At 33.9% G+C, this 27914-nt stretch overlaps 3 protein-coding genes across 3 annotated transcripts; 1 reads left to right on the top strand and 2 right to left on the bottom strand.

The window, feature by feature from the left end:
- Positions 1–737: 737 nt before the first annotated feature.
- On the bottom strand, positions 738–2032 carry LOC107828634 (putative carboxylesterase 8). The gene has a single exon (XM_016655988.2). It carries the CDS (start codon positions 1993–1995, stop codon positions 973–975), a length of 1023 nt encoding a protein of 340 aa, XP_016511474.1. The 5' UTR covers positions 1996–2032; the 3' UTR covers positions 738–972.
- An 8988-nt stretch (positions 2033–11020) lies between these two features.
- LOC142162369 (uncharacterized) lies at positions 11021–12716 on the top strand. Its single transcript, XM_075218716.1, has 5 exons — positions 11021–11387; positions 11525–11769; positions 11884–12087; positions 12438–12530; positions 12624–12716. Exons 1-5 carry the CDS (start codon positions 11021–11023, stop codon positions 12714–12716), a joined length of 1002 nt encoding a protein of 333 aa, XP_075074817.1.
- Positions 12717–19788: 7072 nt separating this feature from the next.
- Positions 19789–23149, bottom strand: LOC107779297 (receptor-like serine/threonine-protein kinase At2g45590). Its single transcript, XM_016599694.2, has one exon. It carries the CDS (start codon positions 22102–22104, stop codon positions 20056–20058), a length of 2049 nt encoding a protein of 682 aa, XP_016455180.2. The 5' UTR covers positions 22105–23149; the 3' UTR covers positions 19789–20055.
- Between the last annotated feature and the right edge of the window lie 4765 nt (positions 23150–27914).

Raw genomic sequence — 27914 nt, 5'->3', positions numbered from 1 at the left:
TTTTTGAGCCGAGAATCTTTCGGAAACAATATCTCTACTCCTTCGAGGTAGGGGTAAGGTCTGCGTATACAATATCCTTCCCCAAACTCTATTAGTAGGATTTTACTGGGTTGTTATTGTTTTGTAAATTTGCGACCTAGTCACATTGTGCAATGATGTCTTAATAACACTTACTATTAAGTCCGACTAATAGCCTGTTTGGCCAAACTGGAGAAATCAGCTTATTTTGAGAAGTGCTTTTTTCAAAAGTGCTTTTGAAAAAAGTACTTTTGGAGAGAAGTAGTTTGTGTTTGGCTAATCAGTCTGAAAAGCACTTTTGAAAAATAATTTGTGTTTGGCTAAGCTTTTTAGAAAGTGTTTTTAAGTGTCAAATTACGAATAAGGACATGAATAGATTTACTTAATAATTAATATTATAAGTAAATAAATAATCTCAAAATTTTGTTATTACATGCAATAATTAAAAAAATCATTTTATTTAAGTAAAATATGAAAATAAAATTAAAAAGTACTTAATTCTTTTAACATAAGTTAAATATATTAAAATTCCTTCAACAAATATAAAAACATTTACCCCTGAAGTTACGCTATATATTAGAAAGTTTTCCTAAAAATAAGAAGAAATATTTATAAATTAAAATCCTAAGTATTAGGTTTAAGGGTTATTTTGGTATACACTATATTTTGTTAAGGGTATTTTAGGTAAGAAGTAAAATCAAAGCTGCTTCTGCTTTTGCTTTTGGAAAAAAACTACTTTTTTCTGCTTCTTTGAAATTGCTTCTGCTTCTTGGCCAAACACCTCAAATTAGGGAAAAAAGTATTTTTAGAATAAAAAAATACTTTTGGCCTCTTGAGAAGGCTTGACCAAACTGGCTGTAACATACATTGCACTTGTAAAAGCTATAAATAAAGAAATGAAAGCATTAATGATCCCAGTTGACTTTTAGACAAATTTTCACTTATCACGCTGCATCACATAGCTGATTTGCCCACATTTCCATGACAAGTTGATTTGATGAATTCCTTGATAGAATCATACAAATCTTGAGCACTCTTGGGATCAAATATCTCAACAGCATGATGTCCAGTTTCAAGAAACTGACAAGTCACGTGCATACCATGTGACTCCACCATCTTCGCAAACCTCTTCTGCCGATCAACCAATGGGTCCCCTGCATACCCTCTGATCATACACCTCGGCAGCCGTCGGATCATCTCCTTCAACTTATTCTCACCAATACACGGATCAGAATACTCGTGATCGCGATCCGCACCGTTTGGCAATGCAAGCGACCACATCAGATCATTTGCATGCAAAGGCACAACTTTATCATTAACAAACTTAAGTTCAGATTCTGTTCTCTGAACTCCACCAAAGTATGGCTGATTGATTATTAGCCCTACGATCTTGAACGGATCAAGATCGAGATCGAGTGCACGTAGACCTGCATGGTACACAATATTTCCTCCCGCACTACTACCCATCAAGAAAATTTTAGAAAAATCAACACACTCTTTCAACCATGGATCAACATGATCACCACTACTAAGAGCTTGATCTTTAGCCCATTTAATGGCATCCACGGCGTCGTCATAGGCGGCCGGAAGGCGGTGTTCGGGGGCGAGCCGATACTCCACTGAAGCAACCAATGCAGGGAATTGAGCTGCCATAGCATTACAAGATTCATGGAAAAAAATAGAACTCACACTAAAGAGTATAAAGCCACCACCGTGGAAGTAGATGATCAACGGTAATTTAGTGTTAGGCGGCGGATTAACGGGCCGAAAGAGGCGGATGAAGGTGTTGTTGGTGGGGTTAAGAGGAATGTCTTTAGAGAGTGAAATAAGTTGTGAATTTGGATCATTTTCTGGATTTGAAGGCACATTAGGAAATGGGTATTTTCTAGTGAGAGAGCCATCTGGATTTTGGGTAATGTTAAGAAACTTGTAAGCATCTTCCATGGTGTTTTCTGCTATAATCTTGCGCTCTGCCATGGCTGTTTTAAGTGTTCAAAGGCACGTAGTAGGATAAGAAGTGAGATTGTTTTATATAGGGGAAAGTGGAGGGGTAATTAAGATGAGTAGTTGAGTTAGCTGTATGCATTTATTTCTACACCATCTAAATTTCCATCTGGAGTGATGACAGCAATTGAAAACATTAAAAGCTAAAACTGCACAAATTGATGCAAATGGACAATTAATTAAGAGGGTAAATTTTTATACAAATACTCTAGTTGTCAATAATAATGGTGGATTATTGTGATATAGAAGGAGTAATACATAATATGGTACAATTAGTTAAACAACATTATATTGTTCATGTAAAATTATTTACAGTGTTAGCTTGCTTAACTTGAATGATAAATCTTTAAAAACTACACTCCTAGTAAGTAGTGTTACTTTTAAGTTTTATATCTGAATTTGTAAAAAAAAGCAAAAAGAACCTTATATAATCACATTACTTAAGAGTTAACTGTAGATTATGAGTGTTTTGTTTACTTCCGTTGATAATATGAAAAGGGTGAGAAACTTCTTGAGTTCCGTCAAATAATAAAAAAGTGTAAAATTCTGTTAAAAAATGGATAAAACTTAAATTAAGCTAGGGTCACTTCTCATATTAAATGCTCACAGTCACAGACAATGTAGCTGACTTAATTTTGTTGACTTTGAACAACAACAACAACAACAACAACCCAGTGTAATCCCACAAGTGGGGTCTGGGGAGGGTAATATGTACGCAGACCTTACCTCTACCCCGAGGGGCAGAGAGGCTGTTTCCAGGAGACCCTCGGCTCAAAGAGGCAACAAGAGACACTATATTAGTACTATCAATAGACTCATAATAAAACAACATAAAGTACCATAAAATCCATAACATAACATAAATACCATAAAAACAAAGTAACAACAATATAAGAGATATAGGAAATACGAGAAAGATGTAAGGTATTAATACACAGGAGATAAAGCCCATCATCAGTAGTTGATCAATAGCATCCTAAGACTACTTCCTAACTGGCTAGTCTCACTCTAGTGCGCTGTAACAAAGACATCACAATTTCCCTAACCTACCACCTTAATGCTCGATCTCCACAATTCCCTGTTTAGGGCCGTGTCCTCAGTAACCCTAAGTCGCGTCATATCCTGCCTGATCACCTCTCCCCAATACTTCTTAGGTCTCCCCCTACCTCTCCTCGTACCCACCACTGCCAGTCGTTCACACCTTCTCACCGGTGCATCAGTGTTCCTCCTCTGAATGTGCCCGAACCATCTGAGTCTTGCTTCCCGCATCTTGTCCTCCATGGGGGCCACACCCACCTTCTCTCGAATATCTTCATTTCTAATCTTATCCTTCCTTGTATGCCCGCACATCCACCTCAACATCCTCATCTCTGCAACTTTCATCCTCTGGATGTGTGAGATCTTCACCGGCCAACACTCGGTCCCATACAACATAGCAGGCCTAACCACTGCCCTATAAAATTTACCTTTCAGTAACAGTGGCACTTTCTTGTCACACAGGACTCCCGTCGCTAACCTCCATTTCATCCACCCCACCCCTATACGGTGTGTGACATCCTCGTCGATCTCCCCGGACCCCTGAATAAACGACCCCAGGTACTTGAAACTACCCCTCTTAGGGATGACTTGAGAATCAAGCCTCACTTCCACTCCCGCTTCCGTCGGCTCTGCCCCAAATTTGCACTCAAGGTATTCCGTCTTCGTCCTGCTCAACCTGAAACCTTTGGACTCAAGGGTGTGTCTCCAAACCTCTAACCTCTCGCTGACGCCGCGTCGTGTCTCGTCGATTAGAACTATGTCATCAGCAAATAGCATGCACCATGGCACCTCCCCCTGAATATGATGTGTTATAGCATCCATCACCAGGGCAAATAGGAAAGGGCTGAACGCAGACCCTTGATGCAATCCTGTAATAATCGGAAAATAATCTGAATCGCCTCCTGCTGTCCTAACCCGAGTCTTAGCTCCATCATACATGTCCTTAATCGCCCTAATGTAGGCAATCGGGACCCCTTTAGCCTCTAAGCATCTCCATAAGACCTCCCTAGGAACCTTGTCGTACGCTTTCTCTAGATCGATAAACACCATGTGGAGATCCTTCTTCTTATCCCTGTATTGTTCCATCGTCCTCCTAATAAGGTGGATAGCTTCTGTGGTAGATCGCCCCGGCATGAACCCGAACTGGTTGTCTGAAATAGACACCGTCCTTCGCACTCTCATTTCTACCACTCTCTCCCAGACTTTCATGGTATGACTTAGTAATTTAATACCCCTATAGTTGTTACAGATCTGGATATCGCCTTTGTTCTTATACAACGGGACCATAGTACTCCACCTCCACTCTTCGGGCATCCTATTAGTCTTGGATATCACATTAAGCAACTTAATAAGCCATTCCACGCCTGCTCTACCCACACACCTCCAAAGCTCAACCGGAATTTCATCTGGTCCGGTAGCTCTGCCCCTTCTCATCTTACGCATTGCCTCCATGACCTCATCGACCTCAATGTCCCGATAATCACTTAGTTCATGGGGGCTGTCGGCGTTCCTCAATTCACCTAGTACAATATCCTGATCCCCTTCCTCATATAGAAGCTTATGAAAGTAGGTCTGCCATCTCCTCTTTATCTGGTCATCCCCCAACAAAACTTTGCCGTCCTCATCTTTTATGCACCTCACTTGGTCCAAATCCCGAGCCGTCCTCTCTCTCACCTTAGCGAGTCGGAGTAACTTCTTCTCCCCGCCTTTGTTCCCTAGTTCCTCATACAAACGAGCAAAAGCTGCCGTCTTTGTTGACTTTGAACAAAGTTTTTAATTCCTAACAAACACTACAACATTATGCAGCTACAAATTCTTTGCTACGAATAAAAAAAGCTCGGCTATTATCTAGCAATAGCCATAAAAATTGAAATTCCCTGGCTGTTCACAATTTGGTGAAATTTCTTAGCTACAAAAAGTAAATTGGCAAAGCTAATTCCTACTTTTTGCTATAGTTGGCTAGTATTGTGACAATAACTGCGAAAATAGCTACACATTTACTGCCACGTTATAAATTTGTAGCTAATTGTTAGTTTTTGCCACGCATTTTTAATTTATTATAGCAACAATAAATATTTAGCCACAATAAATTATGCCAAATAAAATATCGAATATATTTGCTTCAGGTTATAAAAATCGTGGCAATAATTGGCTCAATAGCTACGATTAATATCATGGCAAAATAATATAGCCACGAATTTATATAACTACAATAAATATTGTAGCTAATTCTAAGTTTTGCTATGCATATGAAGGCACTGTAGCAATTGTAATCTTTTAGCCACGATACATTTATTTGCACATAATTCCATAGCTAAAAAAATAATCTTGCTACAATTTTCAAAGATTGTAGTAACTGTTGGGACATATGTGCTCAGGAAAAGCCTACACGAGACAACTCAACGAAAAATCTATTTTAGAAGCTTATTAAAAAATTTGACACGCAAAGAGCATCTAAAATTATAAAACTTCATAATAGATAATTTCTTAATTGAGTTTTTCCTTATCAAGAGACATAGATACATTTGTATCTATAAAAAGAGGACTAACATTTTACACGCCTTTCGACAATTATGAAACAAAATTATAAAGAGTAGGAAGACAAAGGTTTAGTCACTAATTCATTAGTTGGAATGAATGCAAGGGACTTTGGTTGAATTTGTTAGAGTTTATAAATTCAAGTGTGAAATTTATTAAAATTCTTATAATCACATAGCTATTCCTAAATCAAGTGTCATGCATCGAGAATCTATTTCTATAAACAACTATGCTATGTTTAACAATATTTATTTATTAATTTAGTAAAAAATTCGCCATAGTTTCCACTGAGAATCCATCAACATAACACCTGGTAGAAAAGATCATTCAACTCAATCCAACACTATTGAATATTAACTCATATTCAATTAGAGTAATTCACTAATATAATAAAGTAATACATAAATTCTTTAAAATAATAAAGAACTAAACACCGTCTCTCAAATAAATAAGTAAAATTTTAACATTACTTGAGGATAAAAAAATATGCAAATAAGACTTCTAAATATTTTACAGTAATAAATCTTCATCATCAGTTTCAGGTTCTGATTCGATGTCTTCAATAATATCATCATCTAAGGTAACATTAGTGCTAATAATATCAAGATCATTTCTTCTCCAGTTCATAAAGTCTTCATCTTCATCAAATGTACCTGAGAACTCTTGAGCATTTTGTTGCATTTTGTTGAAAAGTTTCTTCACTGAGAGCACCACCAGTAAAATAAGTAGAATGACCATTCAAGACAATGGACCAATTGGGATGAAGATTATCCTTGACATAAAAAATTTGTTCTGCTTGAGATGCAAGAACAAATGGTTCATTTGTTGCTAGCTTTCGTTTAGTATTGACACTATCAAAGCCATGTTTCTCTATCTTCACTCCCTTTCCAATGTGATCAACATCCAACCAATCACATTTAAATAAAACAATCCGTTTACCTTCAAGATATTGAAGTTCTACTATTTCGGTCAGAGTACTATAATAATTTATATTTTGGCCATTCATTATTCCTCGTACTAAAACACAACTATTTTGCTTCACCCTATTTCCTTCGAGTTGTTTAGTATGAAATCTAAAATCATTTATCTCATACCCTTTGAATCTTTGGACTCCATCAAAAGGACCTCTAGCCAAAGAATACAACTTGCAACTTACTTGTGAATTTCCTTTCATGCGCATTTGTATAATCTGTATAATAATAAATAAATAAAATAATGATGTTAAAGAAGTATTACAAATAAAAATTAACAATGTAATGAAAACTTACTCGATGAAAAAACCAATCATCGAAGTTCATGTTCCTATTATTCTGCTCATACTCACTCTCGTACTCACTGTTTAAAATAACCATAATAACTGAGAAAAGGCTAACAAAATCAAGCAGAAATGTACAATGGCATAAAGAAACATACCGTAAAAATGGTTGAACTTCTTCACAATTTCTCAAAACATAAAGATGAGCTTGCTTTCGTTCAAGCTCTTCAAGATTTCTGGATGTATCTCCTAATAAAGGGCAACCTTTTGTTCAAAAAATGATAATCTACTGAATGGCTCAACCTGATCACCTTCACAAATTTTGTCCACTGGATTATTCTCTTTCCCACTTCCATGTAAATACCTTGAACAAAATATCACACTTTCTTCAACAATATATCATTCTGCAATAGTATATAAACTAATCAATACATACTCAAAATGCTCCCGGATCATCCAAAATCCGATCTGAGTATACGCCCAAGTCCGAAATCATCATGCGAACCTATTGGAACCGTTAAATCTCGATTCCTAGGTCGTTTACTCAAAATATTGACCAAAGTCAAACTTAGCCTTTTTAGCTAACCTTAAGGAACTACTTGTTCCGATTTTAACCCGTACCCTTCCAAATCCCGAACTAACTATCCCTACAAGTCATAAAACAATAAAATCACATAGGGGAGTCTTATTTAGGATATCGGAGTTCTAGAAAGCAAAACGACCGGTCTGATCCCTAAATGAGAGTTTTAGTTTTAAAAATTGGACCGTAGTCGGAGCAGTGTGAAGACGACCTCGGGATGGAATTTCGTTAGTTCCGTTAGCTCCGCTGGGTGATTTTGAGGATACCGAGAGATCCCCAGCATAGATATCGAGAATACTAAGAGATCCTCAGGATACTGAGAGATCCCCGGCACACATATTGAGGATACTAAGAGATCCTCAGGATACTGAGAGATCCCCCATACACATATTGAGGATACTAAGAGATCCTCGGGATACTAAGAGATCCCCGGTTGTTATCTCTATGTTGAGTTGTACTCTTTTCCATGATTATTTTGTGTCTGTTATAGTTGTTGTTGTTCTTTCTATTCTGTGTTATTTCTTACTATTGCACTTAATTATGCTGTCTTATTCTACATTGTTATACCTTATATATTATTTAATCTCAGTAGGGCCCTGACTTTTCTCATCATTACCCGACCGAGGTTAGGCTTGGCACTTACTGAGTACCGCTGTGGTGTACTCATGCCCTTTCTGCGCATGTTTTTCATGTGCAGATCCAGGTACTTCGACTCAGTCCTATCACCCTTGAGGTGATGCGTTTTCATAGAGACTTTGAGGTATATCTGCCGCGTCTGCAGACTGAAGAGTCCCTTTCTATTCGCAGTATTAATATAGCCCTTCTGTATTTTCATTTTGATAGACATTCTAGAGTTAGAGCTTTTATGTATCTCTTAGCTTGTGATTCACGGGGTTCCGTATTTTGGGAGTGTTAGGTTGATATTTTGTATTATTAAATGTCAGGTGACATCTTAAACACTATTTCTTTTTGTCATATCAGATCTTAATTATTTTCCTTTCGCAATTGTTTTCTTTCCCGCATTTGTTAGGCTTATCTAGTCGTAGATACTAGGTGCCATCACGATAGTTCACAGAGGGCAAACCGGGGTCGTGACACTTTCACAATAGACAAAATTATAATTTAAGTTACTTTCCTAATATTTAGGACTTTGAAATTAATTTAAATTTTACATATTAAACATTATCTTATTAATCTACAATTAACTATATTTGTGTCTTCTTGAATGAACTTGAGAATAACTTTTGATTTTTTTTTTAGAAAATTCTTAAATCATCAAGGGTTGTGTGTTTTTACTAATGTCATGACCCAAAATCCATTAAAAGGTCGTGATGGCGCCGGACATCACTGTCAGGCAAGTCAATACATACTCAAAACGCTCCCCGGTCATTCAAAATCCGATCTGAACATACGCCCAAGTCTGAAATCATCATACGAACATGCTGGAACCTTCAAATCCTGATTCCGAGGTTGTTTACTCAAAAATCCAATCTTAGTCAATTCTTTCAACTTAAGGTTTCCGAAATGAGAATTCTCTTTCCAAATCGACTCCGAACTTCCCGAAATTCAATTCCGCCCACGCGTACGAGTCATAATACCTGAAATGAAGTTGCTCATGGCCTCAAACCGCAGATCGACACGCTAGAGCTCAAAACGACCGATCAGGTCATTACAACTAAAACTAAAAAGAAAGCACGATCACTTGTAAAGTTGAATTGATAAAATTATAATTATATAGTTGGAAATGTCGTTCGATTTTTTTATCCTTTAAAAATTATAATTGTAACTATATTAAAAGTACGAAGGCCCTTAGTGATATGTCGTTCGCCTTTTTTACTCTTTAAAAATATATTTTACTAGGATAATATTGTAATTTAACTATTCTCCTAATATTTAAAAAATTTAAATTAACTAAAATTTTGGTTATAATATTTTTTCATATTTGAACTATACAAAACTACTTATATTTAAAACTTTCAAAATTTATTATAAATACACCACTTCGACTCTTCTAGATCTTTTTACCTAACTAATAATCGTGCTCTAACATTTACAAAAAAACTAATATTTAAGAATTTGGATTCAACTATAATTCCTTTAAAATGGTAAGAAGGAAATTGTCCCAACTTTTGCCGTGAGATATTTTTTCCTAAAACTTTGCTGCTCAACAAACCAAAAAAGAAAAAAGGAAATCTTTCAACAATTTCACCTTCCTTTTTGACAACCAAACGGTACCAAAGGATTCTCCAACAAAATTTTATTGTTAATTTAATTCCTTTGAAATATGTTCATTAAGCTTAGGTTTATTTTTGCCAAAATATCAGAATAAATTTTTAGAAAAACAAAGTATCCTAAAAATAAATAAAAAAAGGAAACTATATTTCCAAAAGGAACAAAATTGCCGTCAAATAATAATTTGTTATACTTACAAAAATATGGAGCTTCTTTTTTGTGGTTATTGATTATTAGGAGGGAAACATGAATTCTCTTTTTGAAATACGTGAATTAACAAAAACAAAAGAATTCCCTCCATATTATTTCCCTCTAAATATTTTGTGCCTAAATTAAAGCCTCCTAATTCTATTAGAGAGTAATATGGTGTTCCTTTTCTATAGAAAGATTAGACTACAAAAAAACCTTAAAACACTAAAAGCACAAAAGAAAGCCAAAAAGTGAGGTGTAGATTTTTTATTACTTCTCTGAATCAACTTGTCATCACTAGAAGCAAAGGTTCTAATTTCTTTCTATATATCTGTTCCAATTTATGCATTATACATTTAAATTTCTGTTATTTTGTTTAATTCTGCAGACTTAGGCAAATTTTCTTGTTCTTAGATTATCGGCACATATCCCTTTTTTTACTTTTTGGTTCAACTTTGTTAAGAAATGGAATCCTGGTGATTTCTTTTTGTGCTATCTTAAATATATGAAATTTACCTCTTCTTCTTTGTTACTTTTGAAATTTTGGGGCTGTAAGTGTGTGTTGATTGGTCTATATTTGTTTCCTCATGACTGTTTGATTTTTTATTTTAAAGCACTGTGAAGAATTTGTCCGAAAATTCTGAACTCTTAAAGTTCACTGTTAGATACCGTATACTAATTAAAAAGATCTGGTTATACAATGGGGGTACAATATTTCTGAAAGTTCAAATGATATATAAACTCTATTACTATAGTATTTATCATGTTATAAGTATACAGTTTGAGGTTTTATTCAATTCTTAAAGTTGGCTACTAAGTACTTATAGAAAATATCATTTATATTTGTATTTATGATAATTTATTTTAGTATCTTACAAATTCTTATTTGTAACCAAACATGGGTAGGAATGATTTTTGGAAAAAAAAACTAATCGCTTGACTGATAATCGTGACTCGGAACCTGTTAAGAGTTCTAAGAAGCCGTCTATTGACGAAAACTTGCTCACGCAATCTGTAGAAGAACTTGTTTATCCGGGTAATTGTAATATGATTATTGTGCAATATTGAATTTGCCATTAAATCTTTTTTCTCATTATATAAATTTGTGTCTTTGTTTATTCATATTTAGCTAATTCATCTTCAATAATTTTCTTGAAAGCGCGGACATGATAAGAGAGAAAGAAATTAGCTATCACTATGGTGGCCATTTTGTATTCTCCCCTTCTAGAAAATATGTAGGTGGTCATTTGAAGAAAACAAATATTGATGTTGTTTTTATATCTTTTTTTGACCTATTGGATGACTTAAAAGAGTATTGTAACTTCAATATTTGTGAGGGAGACAAGTTCTTTTATTTGAGAGGTGATAGAATTATAAGTGATTATGATGGGCTAGTTGAATGTCATGACGATCAAGATATTAAAAACATGCTTGTTAGTTATAGAATGCATAAAGAAAGGCCGATTGAGATTTATACACTACTGAAAAATGATATTTTTATGAGTACTTCTCTTAGAGAAGATAGTTCTAGGGGTATGAGTCTGAAGAGATGACAAAATCAGTTGTAGGAGCATACGAATCAGCAAATTCAGTAGGTGATCACTATTTTTATTGATTTTAATTACTTCTATCGATATTTTTACTTGACGTTATTTATTTAACCTTCGTAGGTTCCAACGCTGTGAAAAGAAAAACTAGAGGTCCTACACGGTGTGTGAAAATAATTAACTTACAGGAGGGACAAAAATTACCGGTGGAATTTGCTGAAGATCATCAAGCTATCGGTGAGAATGCAAGCAAATTAATTTGGTTTTTGGGACAAACAGTTAGAAGCCGAATTTGTTGCCCTTTAAAGGTAAATGGTTGGAAAGAGATTGAGCAAGATAAGATCGACCATATGTGGGAAATTGTCTTGGTAAGAAAAACTAACAAACTAATAATTTATAATATTTTATAATTTCTTATGGTTTAACAATTACTAGAATATATGATTATAAACTTTGATTGTATTTTTTTTATATGGGAAAAGTTTAATTTTGATGTGTCCGAGGGAAGAAAAAGCGCAATTCTTGGCAAAATGAGTGACCTCTATAGAGACTATAGGTACAAGTTGAAGAAGAAGTATTTTGATTCAAAAGCAAATTACCTACTTCGCTTACGAAACAAGCCTAAACTTGTTGCCGCAGATGAATGGAAATATTTGGTCAATCTTTGGAGTGATGCCGACTTTCAGGTATTTAAATTGTAAATTAATTTGTTTCTGCCTTTTTATTATTATGTGTTTCATTGAGGATCTCAAGTTTATTTAAGAAAATTAATTATGGGCGTGTTTGAGATAACTAAAACTGTTTTACTCTGAATTATTATTTTTGTGATCCATGGTTTGGATTCCAAATAAAATTAAGCTCTCTTTTTATCACTAACATTTCCTTATATAAGAGCACGATATTTTTATTGTCTTTGTATTTTATATTCGATTTGCTAGTTTTTATGAGTCAATCCAAGGGCATATTAAGCTCTCTTTTATCACTGCCTTTTCTTTAGTAACTAATGTTCTTAATTTTTTTTTCAATTTTTATTTAGAAGAAGAGCACACAAAACAAGACAAATAGATCGAAACGTTCTTTGCCTCCATACATTGGGACCGAAAGTTATGCAAGACTTAGATACGAAATGGTATGAACGTTGTAATAATATTTTTAGAACAAATTTAGAAGAACTATATTCACATAGTTTATTAATTTAATGATAATGATTATTTTTCCGCAGGAGCAAAAAAATGGAAAAGCTCCTTCTCGTGTTGAAGTTTTTATGGAATTCCGCAAGAGAAAAAAAGGAAAACAAGTTGATGCTTTTCAATAAGATGTTATTGTAATGTCAATGTGTTCTCTTTTCTTTTTATCTCCTTTTATATTACACATTTGTACTTATATTTGATTAATTTGCATTTTTTGATTGTAGGACCAATTTTAACAATTTAAAAAGCAGCAAAAAGAAGGAGAAATTTCTTTAAATGATGATGATATCTTCGAAAAAGTACTCGGGGCCGAAAAAAATGGATATCATCGTGCGTATGGCCCCGGAAAAAATATCAGTGAATATTTTGGTGGTAGACCAACAAAAGTACAACTTATAAAGCAACTAGAATTGACGAGAAACGAGGCAAATGAGCGTGTGGAAGAAGTTAAAAGGGAAGCTAAGGAACAAGTTGAAGAAATCAAGAAAGATATGAATAATCAACTAGTAGAGATGAATAAATAATGGGAAAAAAAATTTCGAATGATACTTGCAGTACAAGGTCTACAACAAAATGATATAGATCTAACGGTAAGTAACTTATTAGACTTTTATTACTATCTTTTTATATTAGTAATTTAGTATATGTGATTTCTTTTAGGTAATATTCATATTAAAAATAAAATTTAATTTTTTATATAAAAGATACTTCATTGTATCATTTAGTTATATGCTTTTTTTTTCTATTGTTATTGCAGCCTGTGGAGGAATTATAAAAGCATCAAGGTCGACGGGCACGTGAACAATGTTTTTCCTCTTGTCAAAGCTTATTGATATGTTTCAAACGATGTTTTAATATTTGGAATGATATTGTTGAACCTTTGTTAAATTTTGTTTATTAATATATTGTGTTTATTACGTAATTGAAGATCTTATGCTACAGTTGCCTATGTGTTTCACTGTCAAAATTTGATTGTATTTCTAAATAGGCTTTATATGAATTATTATGACTAATAATGCTTGTGGCAATTTTTTAATTAGTAGCAATGAATTTTTAAATTTGTAGCTAAACATATATATATTGCAACATATTAAAAATGTAGGTATATATTTTTTTATTTTCATAGCAAAAATGAAGAAAATTTATTGCTACGATTTTATGTTTCATGGCAAAAGAGAATGGAATATTACCTATGAATTTTTCAATTTGTAGCTAAACATATACTCCTACAATAACCACGTATCAAGAACATGGCTATTCATTTTCACTTTTCGTAGCAAATGATGAAAATCATTTGCTATAGTTCTATATATTTCATGGTTAAAAGTATGGAATATTAGCTACAATATGAAAAGGTTTATGGCAAATACTTCAATTCATAGCTACGGAGTTTTTAAATTGTAGCTAAACATGAGTACTATTGCCACGAGACTAAGCTCTAGAAATAGCCACAAAATTTGAGTTTGCATAGCAAATAAATTAAATCTTTTGCTACAACACAACAATTCGTGGCTACAATATGAAGATAACTACAAATTTGTTCATCGTGGCAAAAGAATAAAATCATTTGCTATAAGTATATTTTTTGTAGCAAAAACCTTTTACCATCATCGCTACAACATAAAAAATTTCCATAGCAATAAGTATTAGTCCTTAGCCACAGATCATATTAAGGTTGTAGCTGAGTTTTAGCTACGCTACATTTTGCTATGAATGCTACGGAAAAAAATATTGTGGCTAAAGTGTTTTGCCATGAAATTTTTCATATTTAGCTACGATGCTTTTCATAGCTATAGATGTGTAATGTTGTAGTGAAATTTTTATACCTACACTACTTATAAGTTTCAATCACCTTCCTAACTTTGTTTTATAATTTCAACTTTTACAAACTTTTTTCTACAAAATTTTGTAGTTGGGTGAGTATCATAAATCTGAAGACGACCTCTCCTTGACGAGTCCGGAACCAAAGTGACGACCAATTGAACTCAAGCGGTCAAATTAGGAGGAAAAAAAGGCAGAACAATACTATCTATCGCGCATAAATTTTATGCGATATACGTCCCTCTCCTAAACGGCCTAAGTTAACGGTCATTTGTCAAGCCAAGCACATATGGAACACAAATTCATGCGCCATATGCTTCCTTTTATTGTCTGAATTTTCTGAATCATTGCCCTGATAATTGTACTACAAAGTATTTATAGTATGCATATTTTTCAAGTGCCAAAGGCAGAACAATAGTATGCATATTTTTCAAGTGCCAAAGGCCTGATCATGCGTCTTTTACTTATGCCGGATTTCCATTCTTGAATAAGTCATTCTTGAGTGAATTTGAAGCGAATTTGCCTTTGTTCTTCAGCATTATCTGTATTTTTCTTCATCTTCACCAATCTCTACAAAGTTCCCTTTGAATCTTTCCGCAATGACGGATGAACAACGAGTTAGGGTTGCATTATAATGTTGTGGCAGAGAATTACTCAGTACATTATAGTTGTTCTCTACAAAAGTATTGTTAATTTGCCAATAACATTGGAGTACCAAATATTGGTATCTCTAAATATGTAAAAGAATGTGTTAGTAAACCGTCTGTGAACCTAATCCTAAGGTGAGTGAGATATTTGTATTCTCTTACTCCGCAAGAAGTGGCATGTTATGCCGAGTTCAAAATGCTGCAATAATTTTTAAGGACTCCGAACCAATACAAGGATATTCTTGTGATAAACATGTTAGAAATGTATGTAAGCTCCGAATTTGTGAACTGGAATGAGAATCCGCAAAATACGGCTAATACTCAACTATCTGGTGGTAGTTTTAGAGTTGTTTGTGTGAAAGAGTCTGGCCTGATCTAAACATATATCCACGACTTAACGAGGAGCAAGGATACAGCTTCTCGCAAATGCAGCACCATGTTGAGCCGACAAATTTGCAATTTTCACGAGCTAACTTGTAAATATTCACTTACTATTTGTAGTATTATTATTTGTTTTTTTGTTTATAATAATAATATGTGTTTCTTTCGTAGGGCGTATCGGCCGGACATGAATTTTGCTAACGAAGGCTGTACTAGTTATGAACAAACCAACAGACAATTGGTCATTAACTTAGACCGTTTGGGAGAGGGACGTATAGCGCATGAATATAGATAATATTGTTACGCCTTTTCCCCTCCTAGACTCCTAGTTTAGTCGCTTGAGTTTAATTGGTCATTACTTTGGTTCCAAACTCACTAATTGACATTAATCTCTTTGACTCTTGTGTCTTGATGTAGTAATCAATTAGGGAGACATTTCAAGAAACTATATACTATACGTACCTTCATTGAATATATGTAAACAATTAAAGTCCATAATCCATCTAATATCTATTGAAGAGTATAATAAGGCTTTTCGAAGCGCGCTAAATTTCAGAAAATGATCAATGTATAAAGTTTATAAAGAAAGTTTTTCTTTTTAAGGTCCTTTGGTAGCAGTATCTTATAAAGGGGGAGATGGTATTATTTTCCTTTGGTAATATCTTAAGAACTTCTAAAATATGCCCTAGTGCTACCTAAACTTTTAAATGCAAATAATATCAGCTTTTTAAATATAGTTATAAAATATAGTTATGAGCGAAAATAAACAACAGAAGGAGAAACTTCATAATTTAGCGATTATATTATAAACAGAACTGATTATCAATTAAATTATAATATATTAGTAGTGGTGAAAAAAATATTAAACTGGTTGTAAAATAATTAGCTCGATAGAGAAAACATTCATTAAAATTTAAGTTTGAATTTCTTAAATGATTTGAATTCTTCAAATTTTGTAATAATATTACAGCACAACTCCATCCTCCCAAATGGTTATCCTATTTCTCTCTAGTCAAGAGTTAAACCAAGTAATTTTCGACTAAAATACTTAAAATGTATTCCTTCGTAACTTGGATATGGGGACGGATACTCTTTTTGTATAGCTTATGTTTTCTTATATTTTATTTTGAAAATATGAGTTACTTATGTAGAGTGCAAAAACATATAGAGTAATATTTAATCACGGTTAAGTGATAAATGTGTATATAAACAACACATATTATGCATATAAACATCGGGTGTTGATCACTACGAAAAAGCCTAACTTATCAACAACAAAAAACACGTTGAATGAACCTAAGTTAAAAGGAGTTTTGATCATGGAATGGGAGTATTACATAGAAAATGTTTATTTGCGCCTAATGGCTACTCCAATCATTTCGCAATTCAAGAAAACCCAATAGTTATCAAGGTAGATATTTTCGGTATCGAATTGCCAGCAACCAATTATGGTAAATACAGTTTGAGAGTTAATTAATAATTGGCACAAATATTTAATTTCCTTATAACTCCCGTGACGTGAAGAGAACAAGAAGACAGCTTCTTCTTTTTGTTCTTTTTTTCTTCTTCTGGAAAACGTCAATCTCTCTTTTTTGTCTGATATCCTTTATTTGGGAAAGAAACTAAAGTTAATTGAAAATTTTCCATTAAGAGAAACTGATTTGTGAATTTATTGTTCGGACCATATGTAGGGCAAGATAAATAACTTAACTTTAAATTTTTTATTTTACTCACTTTACCCTTAATGAAAAATTTTTATAGCCATACAAATATTATAGCCCCATAAAGTTTTTCCCCTAAATTTTTAAGACCACATATTTCAAAAGACTTCTCTTTTTTCATAAACTTTGTGCCAATTACTAGTTATTTATGCACCCATGAGTAGGTCTAACAATCAATGAAGCAGAAAGAATCTCGCGAAACGATCGTTCGAATCTAAACAGATAGAATATGATGGACAAAATTATCCGATATATATGTTAGTAAAAAGAACAATTCAAGGTGGTCTGAAGTCTGAACACCACCGTTATAATAAAAAATCTAGTTTAAAGATTTTAGTATGTGTACTGAGCTATAGTCTCAAATAAGAATTACCACCTTCAAACTCTGAGGCAATGGAATTTACCCCACCACATGATTTTCACATGGACACCAAAAATCAATGGATGAATCAATGTAAATCTTCTATATCTATTTTTCCTTTATTCAGATCCATATATAGGGCAACTATATATGAGAAAAATCCAATGTGCATAAATATCTAGATGGAAGGCAACAGACAACAGTTCATATATATCAATCCATAGGGCTATGATGTGGGGTACACTGCAGAAGAGAAAAGGAAAAACATGATGATTGCTAAGACAACCAACGTGTCTGTTCAGGTTTATGATAAAGCATTGTGGGTCAAAGGTTTTTTGAGGGACATGTTATTGTGAGCAAAAGAAGGAACTTTAGCACCAGTGGACAAGTGCGCTTCCTGCTAGAACTACACTCTTAACAACAAGACAACTTCAGTGACCTCTACAACGACAGTAATACAAATATCCTATATCCATCTTGTCCATTAGTTGATCAACAGACAAACATATTCTGATGAAACTTAAAAAACAATAAAATTTCATCCAGGAATTACACTCTCTTATTTGCTTTTTCCTTTTATTTTTTTGATTCTTAGCTCGCTGGTACTATCTTTCTGGCATATGTTGTTGTTACTGTTCTATTATCTCTTATTATCTTCTTGTGCCGAGGTTCTATCGGAAACAGCCTCTCTATCCCCAGGGTAGGGGTAAGGTCAGCGTACACACTACCCTCCCCAGACCCCACTTGTGAGATTATACTGGATTGTTGTTTTGCAAAATGCAAACTCTCATGACAGCAACAATTACGTCATCGGCTATATAAATCCTCATTGATGTCCATGTGGCACTATTAAAGCTCATCTTAGTCAAATATTATATAAAATATCTAAGCAGAGAAATATTAAAACTCTGAGCAGAGAAATATTAAAACTTCAAGTAACTTGTATATGTAAAAGGGACTAACTCTACTACTTAAAAATTTCAATCTTATGCAACTTATAGGCAAACAAATCAAAATCTGAACTTCAGATAACATTACGAATTCTACATCTGTGCTAATCATGTCAACTTAAAGAGCTATGAAAAGCTATTTCAATCTGAATCAAACCAAATTTACATGATAACCAAGAAAGATCTAAGGGTTTAACAAAAGAATTCTGCTACATTCACCCAGAAAATTGAATGGAGAATTATCTACACAAGGTGATATAGGTACCTGAGATATTATATTCATGGTGATACGCGGGCTATTACAGTTAGATGATGTATCCAACAGCATCTCCAACCAGAGGCGGATGTAGTGTATAACTTACGGATTCAACTGAACCCATAACTTTCGATGCAGAGTCAAAATTTGTATGTAAAAATTTACTAAAATTGCAAAAATAGTAGATATGAACCCATATTATAATGGGTTCAATGTTAAAAAATTAAAATTGAACCCATATAATTTAAATCCTGGATCCGCCTCTGTCTCCAACATAAATGATCTCCACCATTTAAAGGAACTAACTCGCATCCACATTTAAGATGCTTATGTACTTCATTAAACATATCAAGAGACATAAATATGACAATGTTAGGTTCGCAGAATAACCAAATTCCGGAGTACTGAATGTTACTCACCTTCCCCTCATCTTTGACAACATTGTTTTACTGTTTAACTTTCAACTAAATATTTCCAGTAATTGACAAAGCCATTAGTCCTCTATGAATGCAAAAAATGAGAAATCCATATTTTCAAGAAATCCGATATGATCTTGTTGCTTTTCTCTCTGCTGTCTTTCCCCAAGCATATCATCTATTTTTGCAGTATGAACAGTTACAATACTATATTTATACTACATTGTATAGGGTCACAGGAACTACTTAGATAATACAGTATTAGTGTGGACAAATAAAAAATGCACTTCCATGTATTCTTTTGTCCTAGGACAATGTTGGGATAAGAGGGATTAAATCTGCAATGAAACTGAGTGTAACTATAAAACAAGTTGCATCCTACTTTTACAAGGCAACAGACAACAAACCGTCAAATATCTCCTGGGACCCGAATAAAGTAAGTTCTGAAAGCAATAACTAAAAGCAAGCTCGTTATAGTTCAAGGGCACTGAATTTTATAATTACTAGTGCACTCAACTTTTAGAAAGTGGAACCAAAGAGTCATATCAGATACTTTTAAGCCTAGGATTCCTTGAATTCAGCTACTAGTGTGTTCATCATCATCATAACATAGTAGAATTGAAAGTGCAGGAAATATATGATTATGCAAAAGAAAATCAGAAACGACACTATTCCTTCGTAACTAGTAAGGTCTACATATACATTACCCTTTCCAAATCCCGCGTGTGGGATAACACTGGGTTTGTTGTGGTTGTTGTTGCAAAAGAAAAAGCTGATAAGAAACTAATAACATTTTTCTTCCTTTTTTTTTTTTGCTAATCTTGTAACATTTTCTACACAATCATACATGAAATTACATTGAACAGTGTGAAGCTACAGTTAATGAAATGGTAATAGAACACTCAGTGAACTCACCGGGCCTTTTTCCGGGACTTGAAAGGGAAATTGGATGGTGGTGAAGGGGAAAACTCAAATGGCAAGTGGGGTGGCTCAGATTCACCACAAAGCATCCCAACAATCTCTTTCATTGTCGGGCGTTTGTTAGGTGATCTTTGTAAACAGAGTAGTGCTATTGTGATGCAAAGCAATGCTTGTTCTCTATCCAGTGACTGAATATTGGGATCAACAAGATCCAAAAGCTTGCCCGAGTGAGCAAGCTGCCTAGCCCATGAAACCAAATTAGCCCTCTCAAATTCTGACATAGGAGAAGCTGTAACTTGGAGTGGCCTTCTCCCTGATACCAAAACCAACAATAGAACACCAAAACTATACACGTCACACTTCTCCGAGAGCTGCCCTCCGCCACCATACTCTGGAGCAATGTAACAAACGGTTCCTCTCATACTAGGGGTACTACTCACACCTCCACTCTTGGGAATATCTCCACTGGCAAAATCTTGACTGCTTCTTCTTCCTATTCGAAACTCTCCACTGAAACTATCAAGCCACCAATCAATGCTGCTTCTACTTCCCTTACTTTTTCTCCTCTTTCTTTCTGGCACTAGTTCTTCATCCCTTTGCCACCACATTTCTCCCCCTTTGAGATCCCTTTTCTTCTTTTTCTTGGCTAACTCCTCACAAAACTCTTCCTTCCACCATTCTCTTGGCTTCCTATTCTTCTTTTCTTTCCTAAGTTTCTCCTCATCCAAAGATCCCCACCATTCAAGCCTCTTTCTTTGCTTCTGTTGCCCCCCTTTGGCAACATCTTCTTCTGCACTTGTGGTCGCAATCCAGTCCTTCTTAGGCCTCTCCTTTTTAATCTCACTACCAATCCATTCCATCACATAGTCCTTAATCCTCCCAGAATCTGATCCACCATTCACATTCTCCTGTTTCCACCACCAATCTCTGCCTGATTGACTAATTCCCCTCCCAATCCCTCTCGAAACTCCACTATCCACACTAATCCCATCAAAAAACCCCTCAGAAACACTAGTTTTTTCTACCCCTTCTGATGGCACTCCCACCTCAGGTGACATCCCTCCCGCTTCCCCATCCAACACCCTCACACAACAACTCTCCGGCAACTGATCCACATTTATCACAACCTCCTCTGTCACCACACTCTCATTTCCTTCAAGAATCGACCCATTTTCCTCCACGTTCTCAAGAACTTCTCCTTTTGCCCCCTTCTCAACTCTCTCCTCATCTTCAATGAAACACTCAACAACTTGATCATCTTTAGTCAAAGACTGTGCTAGCCCAAAATCAGCTATTTTTGCATCAAAATTGTAATCCAACAATATATTAGACGGCTTTATATCTCCATGTACTATAGGAGGATCGCACGAATAATGGAGATACTCAACACCCTTTGCAAGGGAACTTATAATATCAAATCTCTTTCTCCATTGCATTAACTCGGGACATTTTTTATCTAACAAAGCATCTTGGAGGCTACCATTATGCATATACTCATATACAAGAACTAATCTTCTCCTCCTCCGACTAGAGCAGTGATGCTTATAACCATGCTCGTCAGAGGAGAAGCCGAGGATAGGCACTACGTGACGGCAAGATGTAGTGTCTATCCTCGAGGCGAGAGAGAGTTCATTGTGGAACTCCCTCTCGCCTTGGAGGGAGCCAGAAGCATCCATGAGCTTCACGGCTACCTCCTGTCCAGAGGGAAGGACACCTTTGTACACAGAACCAAATCCACCTTGGCCAAGACGATTAGCAGCTGAGAATGAGCCAGTAGCGCGACGGAGGACAGAGTAGGAGAACTTGTGGGGTGGTGGAGGTGACTTCAGATCTGCAGGAACTGTCCTGTTCCGTGACACTTTGCGGTAAATGATGGCAGCAACAATGAAGAATGTCAAGGCAAAAGCAGCAGCTATAAAGGGTGAAATGAGAGGGGAGTGAGAATGGTGATGGTAGGAGGGTGGTGGGGGTGGTGGGTAGGTGGTGGGGAAGACAGGTAGGGTGGTTAGAGGAGGTGGATATGGGTTTTCTGGAGGCATTTCTTGAGTAAAGGTGTGATCTTGGAAGAGCTAAATATGCATATTTGCAGAGAGATTTGTTATATTGATGAAAGAAATGGACTTTTGGAAGAAAAAGGAACAAACAAGAATGGTAACTGGTGAAAGTATGGAGTCTAATGTGAGTACTGTGTGACTGTGTGTGATCTCTTGAGGAAGAAAGGGATGATATGGGAAGAGTTTAGAGATACATATTAGCAGAAAATTTTGTTATATGGATTAAATAAATGGACTAGTGTGGAAGAAGACGGAATAATCATACACAAGTATGTGACCGTTCTGATGTTGATAGAGTTAAAGATGCAAATTTGCAGAGAGATTTATGAAAGAAAAAATAAGAAGGGAGAAACAAGAATGGCAACTGGTCGGAGTGTGGAGTCTAGAGTGAATACTGTGTGCATCTCTTGAGGAAGAAAGGGGTTATCTTGGAAGAGTATCAAAGATACATATTTGCACAGGTTTGTGATACGCTGTGTGATTGTTTGTATTTCTTGAGATCCATATTTGCAGAGGAGATTTATTAAATGGATGAAAATAAGAAAAAGGACATATAGTGTGGAGGAAGAAGGAAGAAACAAGAAATATGGGGAGTCTAGTGGGGTTGTGGAGTGTAATGTGAATAGTGTGTGACTGTGTGCATTTCTGGACAAAAGAAAGGGGGTGATGCTTGCTGTTGCAGAGAGATTTGTTTTAAGGATGAGAAAGAGAAAAGGACCAGTGGGAGAAGAAGGAACAAACAAGAGAGAGTGTGGAGTGTAGTGTGAATACTGTGTGACTGTGTGTAGTCTTTATCTTCTCATCTCTCTGTTACTAATGCTATGCTACCGTGAAACACAAAAGCTAGATCTGTTTTACTTTTGCTGAGTCAAAATCTAAAGTCACGGGCCGTGACGTAAAGTCTGAGGTTTTCTTTTTTTTCTCTCATTAAATTAAAACTTTAGATATTTGCCACGACTCTCAAAAGCGATTGGGAGGTATAGTGAGTGCTTCTATTGGGGCTGTGCCATCGGCTTCCTTATTTCGGGCTATGTCGGAGCAGAAGCTGTTATGCGTGATTCGGTAGGTCAGTTTATAACTATAATTTTTTTGATTTTTTGAGGTTGTATCAATGTTAGCATACTAAAATTGTGAGTTCATGTTTTGCTTTCGTCTGGTTAATTCAACATTTTAATGCCCCAGGTACAGTTGAATGTGATGCTCAAGTATTTTGTGCTTTTTTGTAACTCCTCAAGTGAAGATTTTACCGAGTTTGAATTACTTTTAGATGACTGTCATTTCTTATTAAGGAAAAATTCTAATATTTCTCTGATTTGGGCTATGAGATGAACAAATCTAGTTGTTCATTGCTTGGCAAAAGAGTCTAGAAATTATGCTAATCTTTCTATTAAAACTATGCTACTCGTTCTATTGTAAACTTGTTGGTTGCTTGAATATCTTCGTTTGAGTTTTAAAAAATAATATGTATTATTGAAACTACATGAAAAATAATGCTACTATCATTTATATTTTACTATAGCAAAAGAAGTATGTTCTAAAATGTAGTTGAAGTTCACTTAGGTTGAAGTAATATTTAATAAAAATATATGACGGAAGAATTAAAATACTAATGGAGAACTAGTAAGAAATACACCTAATAAAAAGGAAATAACTATAATTTGGAGTCAACGAACAACACGCATGAGCAACCAAAATATGAATATGATATAGATCTCCAAATCTCTCAAAAATCATATTTGGACTTAACCTTACGCCTTTCCAAAAGGGGCATTATCACATAGGGCGGTTTAAAATAGAACTGTAAAAACAACGTATTGGTTTATTAATATCGTTTTATCGGGTTAATGATTGATAAACGGATTAAAATTTTATAATTAATGACTCAACAGTTTGAAGACGGATTATGCAATGATCCTTATAGGATAAACCGTTAACCTATTAAAAGCTTTTATATTTATATTTTTACCTCTATATATAAAATAAAAAAAAAGATTATTGGTCGGTCCAATGTATATGGAACATGTCATGATCTTGATGTAAGATTGGATTTAAGTTAGTTGGGGCAGAGTAGTAGTGCTAGTCTACTACTTCCATATATACAAGCATGTGATTTAAGCTAAAGGCGGTTGATAATCTCGTTGCCCAAATACTACACCCACTCCAACTTTGAATGAATTTGATTTGCTCAATTAATTCAGCTTTACTCAATTAATTCAGCTTTGAAGAACGCCCTTATTGGGGTTCAATTTCTATTTTTCTAGTCTTACACAGTTAGTTGAGTTTTCAATACAAAGGGCTTCATTTACTTCATCCAGAATTATTACAAAGATAAAGCAGATGTGATACTTTACTCCAAATTTTTTCTTAATCGATAATCAGATAAATCGTCCGATAACCGTCCGGCAATCGCTAATTCAATACCAATCTGTCTGATGTCTTATTGGTTGGCTAACGAATTATTATATTTATAAATCGATAACCGATAAACCAAACTATTAGCATAATATCCGCCCAATTCGTTTGATAAACACCCCTATAATATCACAGTCAATCACAAAAAGTTTACATAGTAAAGAAAGAAGGAATTCTTATATCTATATTCAATCACCTCTTTTACAATCTCCGTTTTTCTTTCATGTTCCAAAAAGTAGTGTTTATTACTCACCCGGTCCATTTTAATTAATTTTTACTTGTTTTCATACATATTAAAAAATTTATCTTTTAACATTAATTAAGAATAAAAATGATCATATTAATCTTAATTTGCTCATTAAAAATATAATAAATACTCATATGTTCTTTAGTCCAAGGACAACTTTGAAAAAAGAGAGTTAATTTCTTTTATCTGAAAAAATCAAATATTGTGGATCACAAAAAAAATACTAAAAAATTAATTTAAGTAGTAGTATATTAACTAGTATTGGTACGTATTGAAGTGGTGTAGTACAACAACAGGGTCTGGGGAGGGTAGTTGTTTAGGCAGACCTTACCCCTACCCTGAGGTAGAGAGGCTGTTTCCAAATAGACCCCTGACATCCTTCCCTCCAAAAACTTCTCACCTTGCTCTTGGGGAGACTCGAACTCACAACCTCTTAGTTGGAAGTGAGGTTGCTTACCATCATAGCAATCCCTCTTGTCCGAAGCGGTGTAGTACTTAGCTTCCAAATTGTCTACCTCCAAAATATCTATAGAAAACAAAAGAGAAACATATAGTACAATAAAAAATGGTCCAAACAGCCAAGGAACAACTTGTCATTTCTCTCGTCTTCTTTTTTTGTTTTTTTGTTTAAGCATTAGATTATTGTGCTCGCTGCTTCTCTGCGAGTATATTCGAAATTAACATACTTAATTTTTTTCGTTGTTTAACTATAAAAAAATCAAGACATACATAAAAGTTTCTAACTGTCTATAATTTGAACAGCAATAATGAACGTATTCGAACTTGAAATAGAGATCCACTCTTTGCTTCTCATGCATTAGAAGGCAAAATTCAAGAAAGAGAGTCAAATTTTGTTATAGAATAACTTCTCTCTTCCCCACATTTAGTGCCGTTTGGACATAAGAATTGTAAAATTTCGAAAATGTGATTTTTTTTTCCAAGTGAAAATGGTATTTGAAAATTAGATTTGTGTTTGGACATGAATATAATTTTGGGTTGATTTTGAATTTTTGTGAGTGATCTGAGTGAAAAATTTTGGAAAATAACTTTTCGGAGTTTTTCAAATTTTCAAAAAGTTTCAAAATTCATCGTCAAGTGAAAATTAAAATTTTATGACCAAACATTAATTTCGAAAAAAAAGTAAAAAAAAATCGAAAAAAAAATTCATGGCCAAACGGGCTCTTAAAAAAAATGGAAAAGGGAAAAATTAGATAGAAGAAAATGGATAGCAAATTGACTAAAAGCAAGTTGAAAACCAAATGAAGGTTAGTTGTGTAAGCAAAGTGCAACATCATTTATTTCTTCTATTATAAAATAAAATAAAAAATCAAGTGTACTATCAGATTATGAAATTCTATATACTAGGGAGTATTACTTTAGGTAGGGAAGAACAAAGGGAAAAGGATGGCAGAGTTTACCAAAGCGCGAAAAGGAGGTTGACCGAGGTTGTACTTTCATTCTTAGCTAACACGCTTAGTTATTCATCATTAATTAAGACTCGGTTTGGAAAGCTACCTCAGAATTGGATTTGAGTATAATTGAGTGTAATTATATAGTTTGATATGTTTGTTTGACCAAGTAATTACTTAATCAGTATGAAATTGGGTATAATTGAAGGGGTGTATTACACTCTCCAATTCTTAAGGGGAGGTGAGAATTGGTGGTAATTACACTATATAATTACAATATTGCCTTTTAGTTTCTTTCCTTTTTGTTTTTATTTTAATTTATTTTCTGTATAACTTTTCATTTCTATTATTTTACTTTTTTTAGTTTTTTTTACTTTTTAATTTCTTTTGAAAATTTAAAATATATTTTTCTTTGTACATTATTTGTCTTTTATTTATCTACCTTTACTTCTTGTGATTTCATGTAATTGCTTATATTTTATTATTCTATTTTTTCTATACCTCCTAAATTAGAAATAATGAGTCATTAAGAAACTTGATATATAATGAATGATTGCAATTAAAGTAAAATTTCGTTGTTGAATGTGGTTATAAACTTATTATGTTTCTTAATCTTAAGTTGTAGTGAAACTTACTACATATGTTGGAATTTGACATATGTTAAACTTCTTCTTTTTTGGATTTTGAAATTGTGTTATATTCATGGTTCCAATTTACTTGTTTTATTAGTATTGACTCACATTGCATGTTGTTCATTTTTTAGTTAGAATTGATAGATTAGCTTTGTCAAACATTTGAATAATGTTATGACATTCTTTTTATAAACACAAATTTATTTTATCAAACATGAATTTCGTGAAGTTCTTGCAAAATATGTGTTTTTAGTTTTTGTAAGTATCGAAACTAAATATTATTAATTTAAAATATATATATAAATTAGTTTTACAATATTCGTTATAAATCTATGATTACTAATTAATGTATATTCACGAAAAAATATATATGTTAAATACCAAATATAATATCATTTATACTTATAAAAATTTATAGGCATATATTTATTATATTAATTTTTAAGTTTTGATAATTACTTCACTTAAAATTTAATTTAACTGTGCATTTACACTTGTGCAACCAAACAGTAAATTTATAATTACATTGTTATTACACTATGACAAACAAACAGGTCGTCGTAATTACACAAATGTGAAATTACTAGGTTGTGTAATTATTATCCTAGTAATTACACAAATTCAAATTACCTGGTGGCTTTCCAAACAAAACCTAAAGATCTCAGGTTTGAGTCTCGAATATGAAGTCACATTTATTAAGGAGTTTTTTTTACCTCCAATATGAAACTTTTCAGCGCGAATCCGAATTTAATTGAGCCCCAATGCAAGCTCGACTAAAAAGAAAAAAATAAGAAGAACTAACCCAAATAACCACACACCTAATCGCTTAAATATAAAATAGTCGTTGAATGTATAATATATGTAAAATTTATGTATCATATGTGTATAACTACGAATAATAAATTTATAATCTATATATATTGGCTAGAAAAAGTAAAATATAAATTTGGTTGGCTATTTGTATTAACATCACACAGTTCAAAAGTTTCATAAATGGACCAAATTTGTTTGCATTATTTGAAATTGAGTTATTTTATTTTTCACTAATGGTAATTTTAAACCATAATAAAAAATTAAGCAATAAATTTGGATATG

Source organism: Nicotiana tabacum, chromosome 7 (genome assembly GCF_000715075.1).
Source record: "Nicotiana tabacum cultivar K326 chromosome 7, ASM71507v2, whole genome shotgun sequence".
NCBI lineage: Eukaryota > Viridiplantae > Streptophyta > Magnoliopsida > Solanales > Solanaceae > Nicotiana > Nicotiana tabacum.
This window is presented reverse-complemented; position numbering and strand designations above follow the sequence as displayed.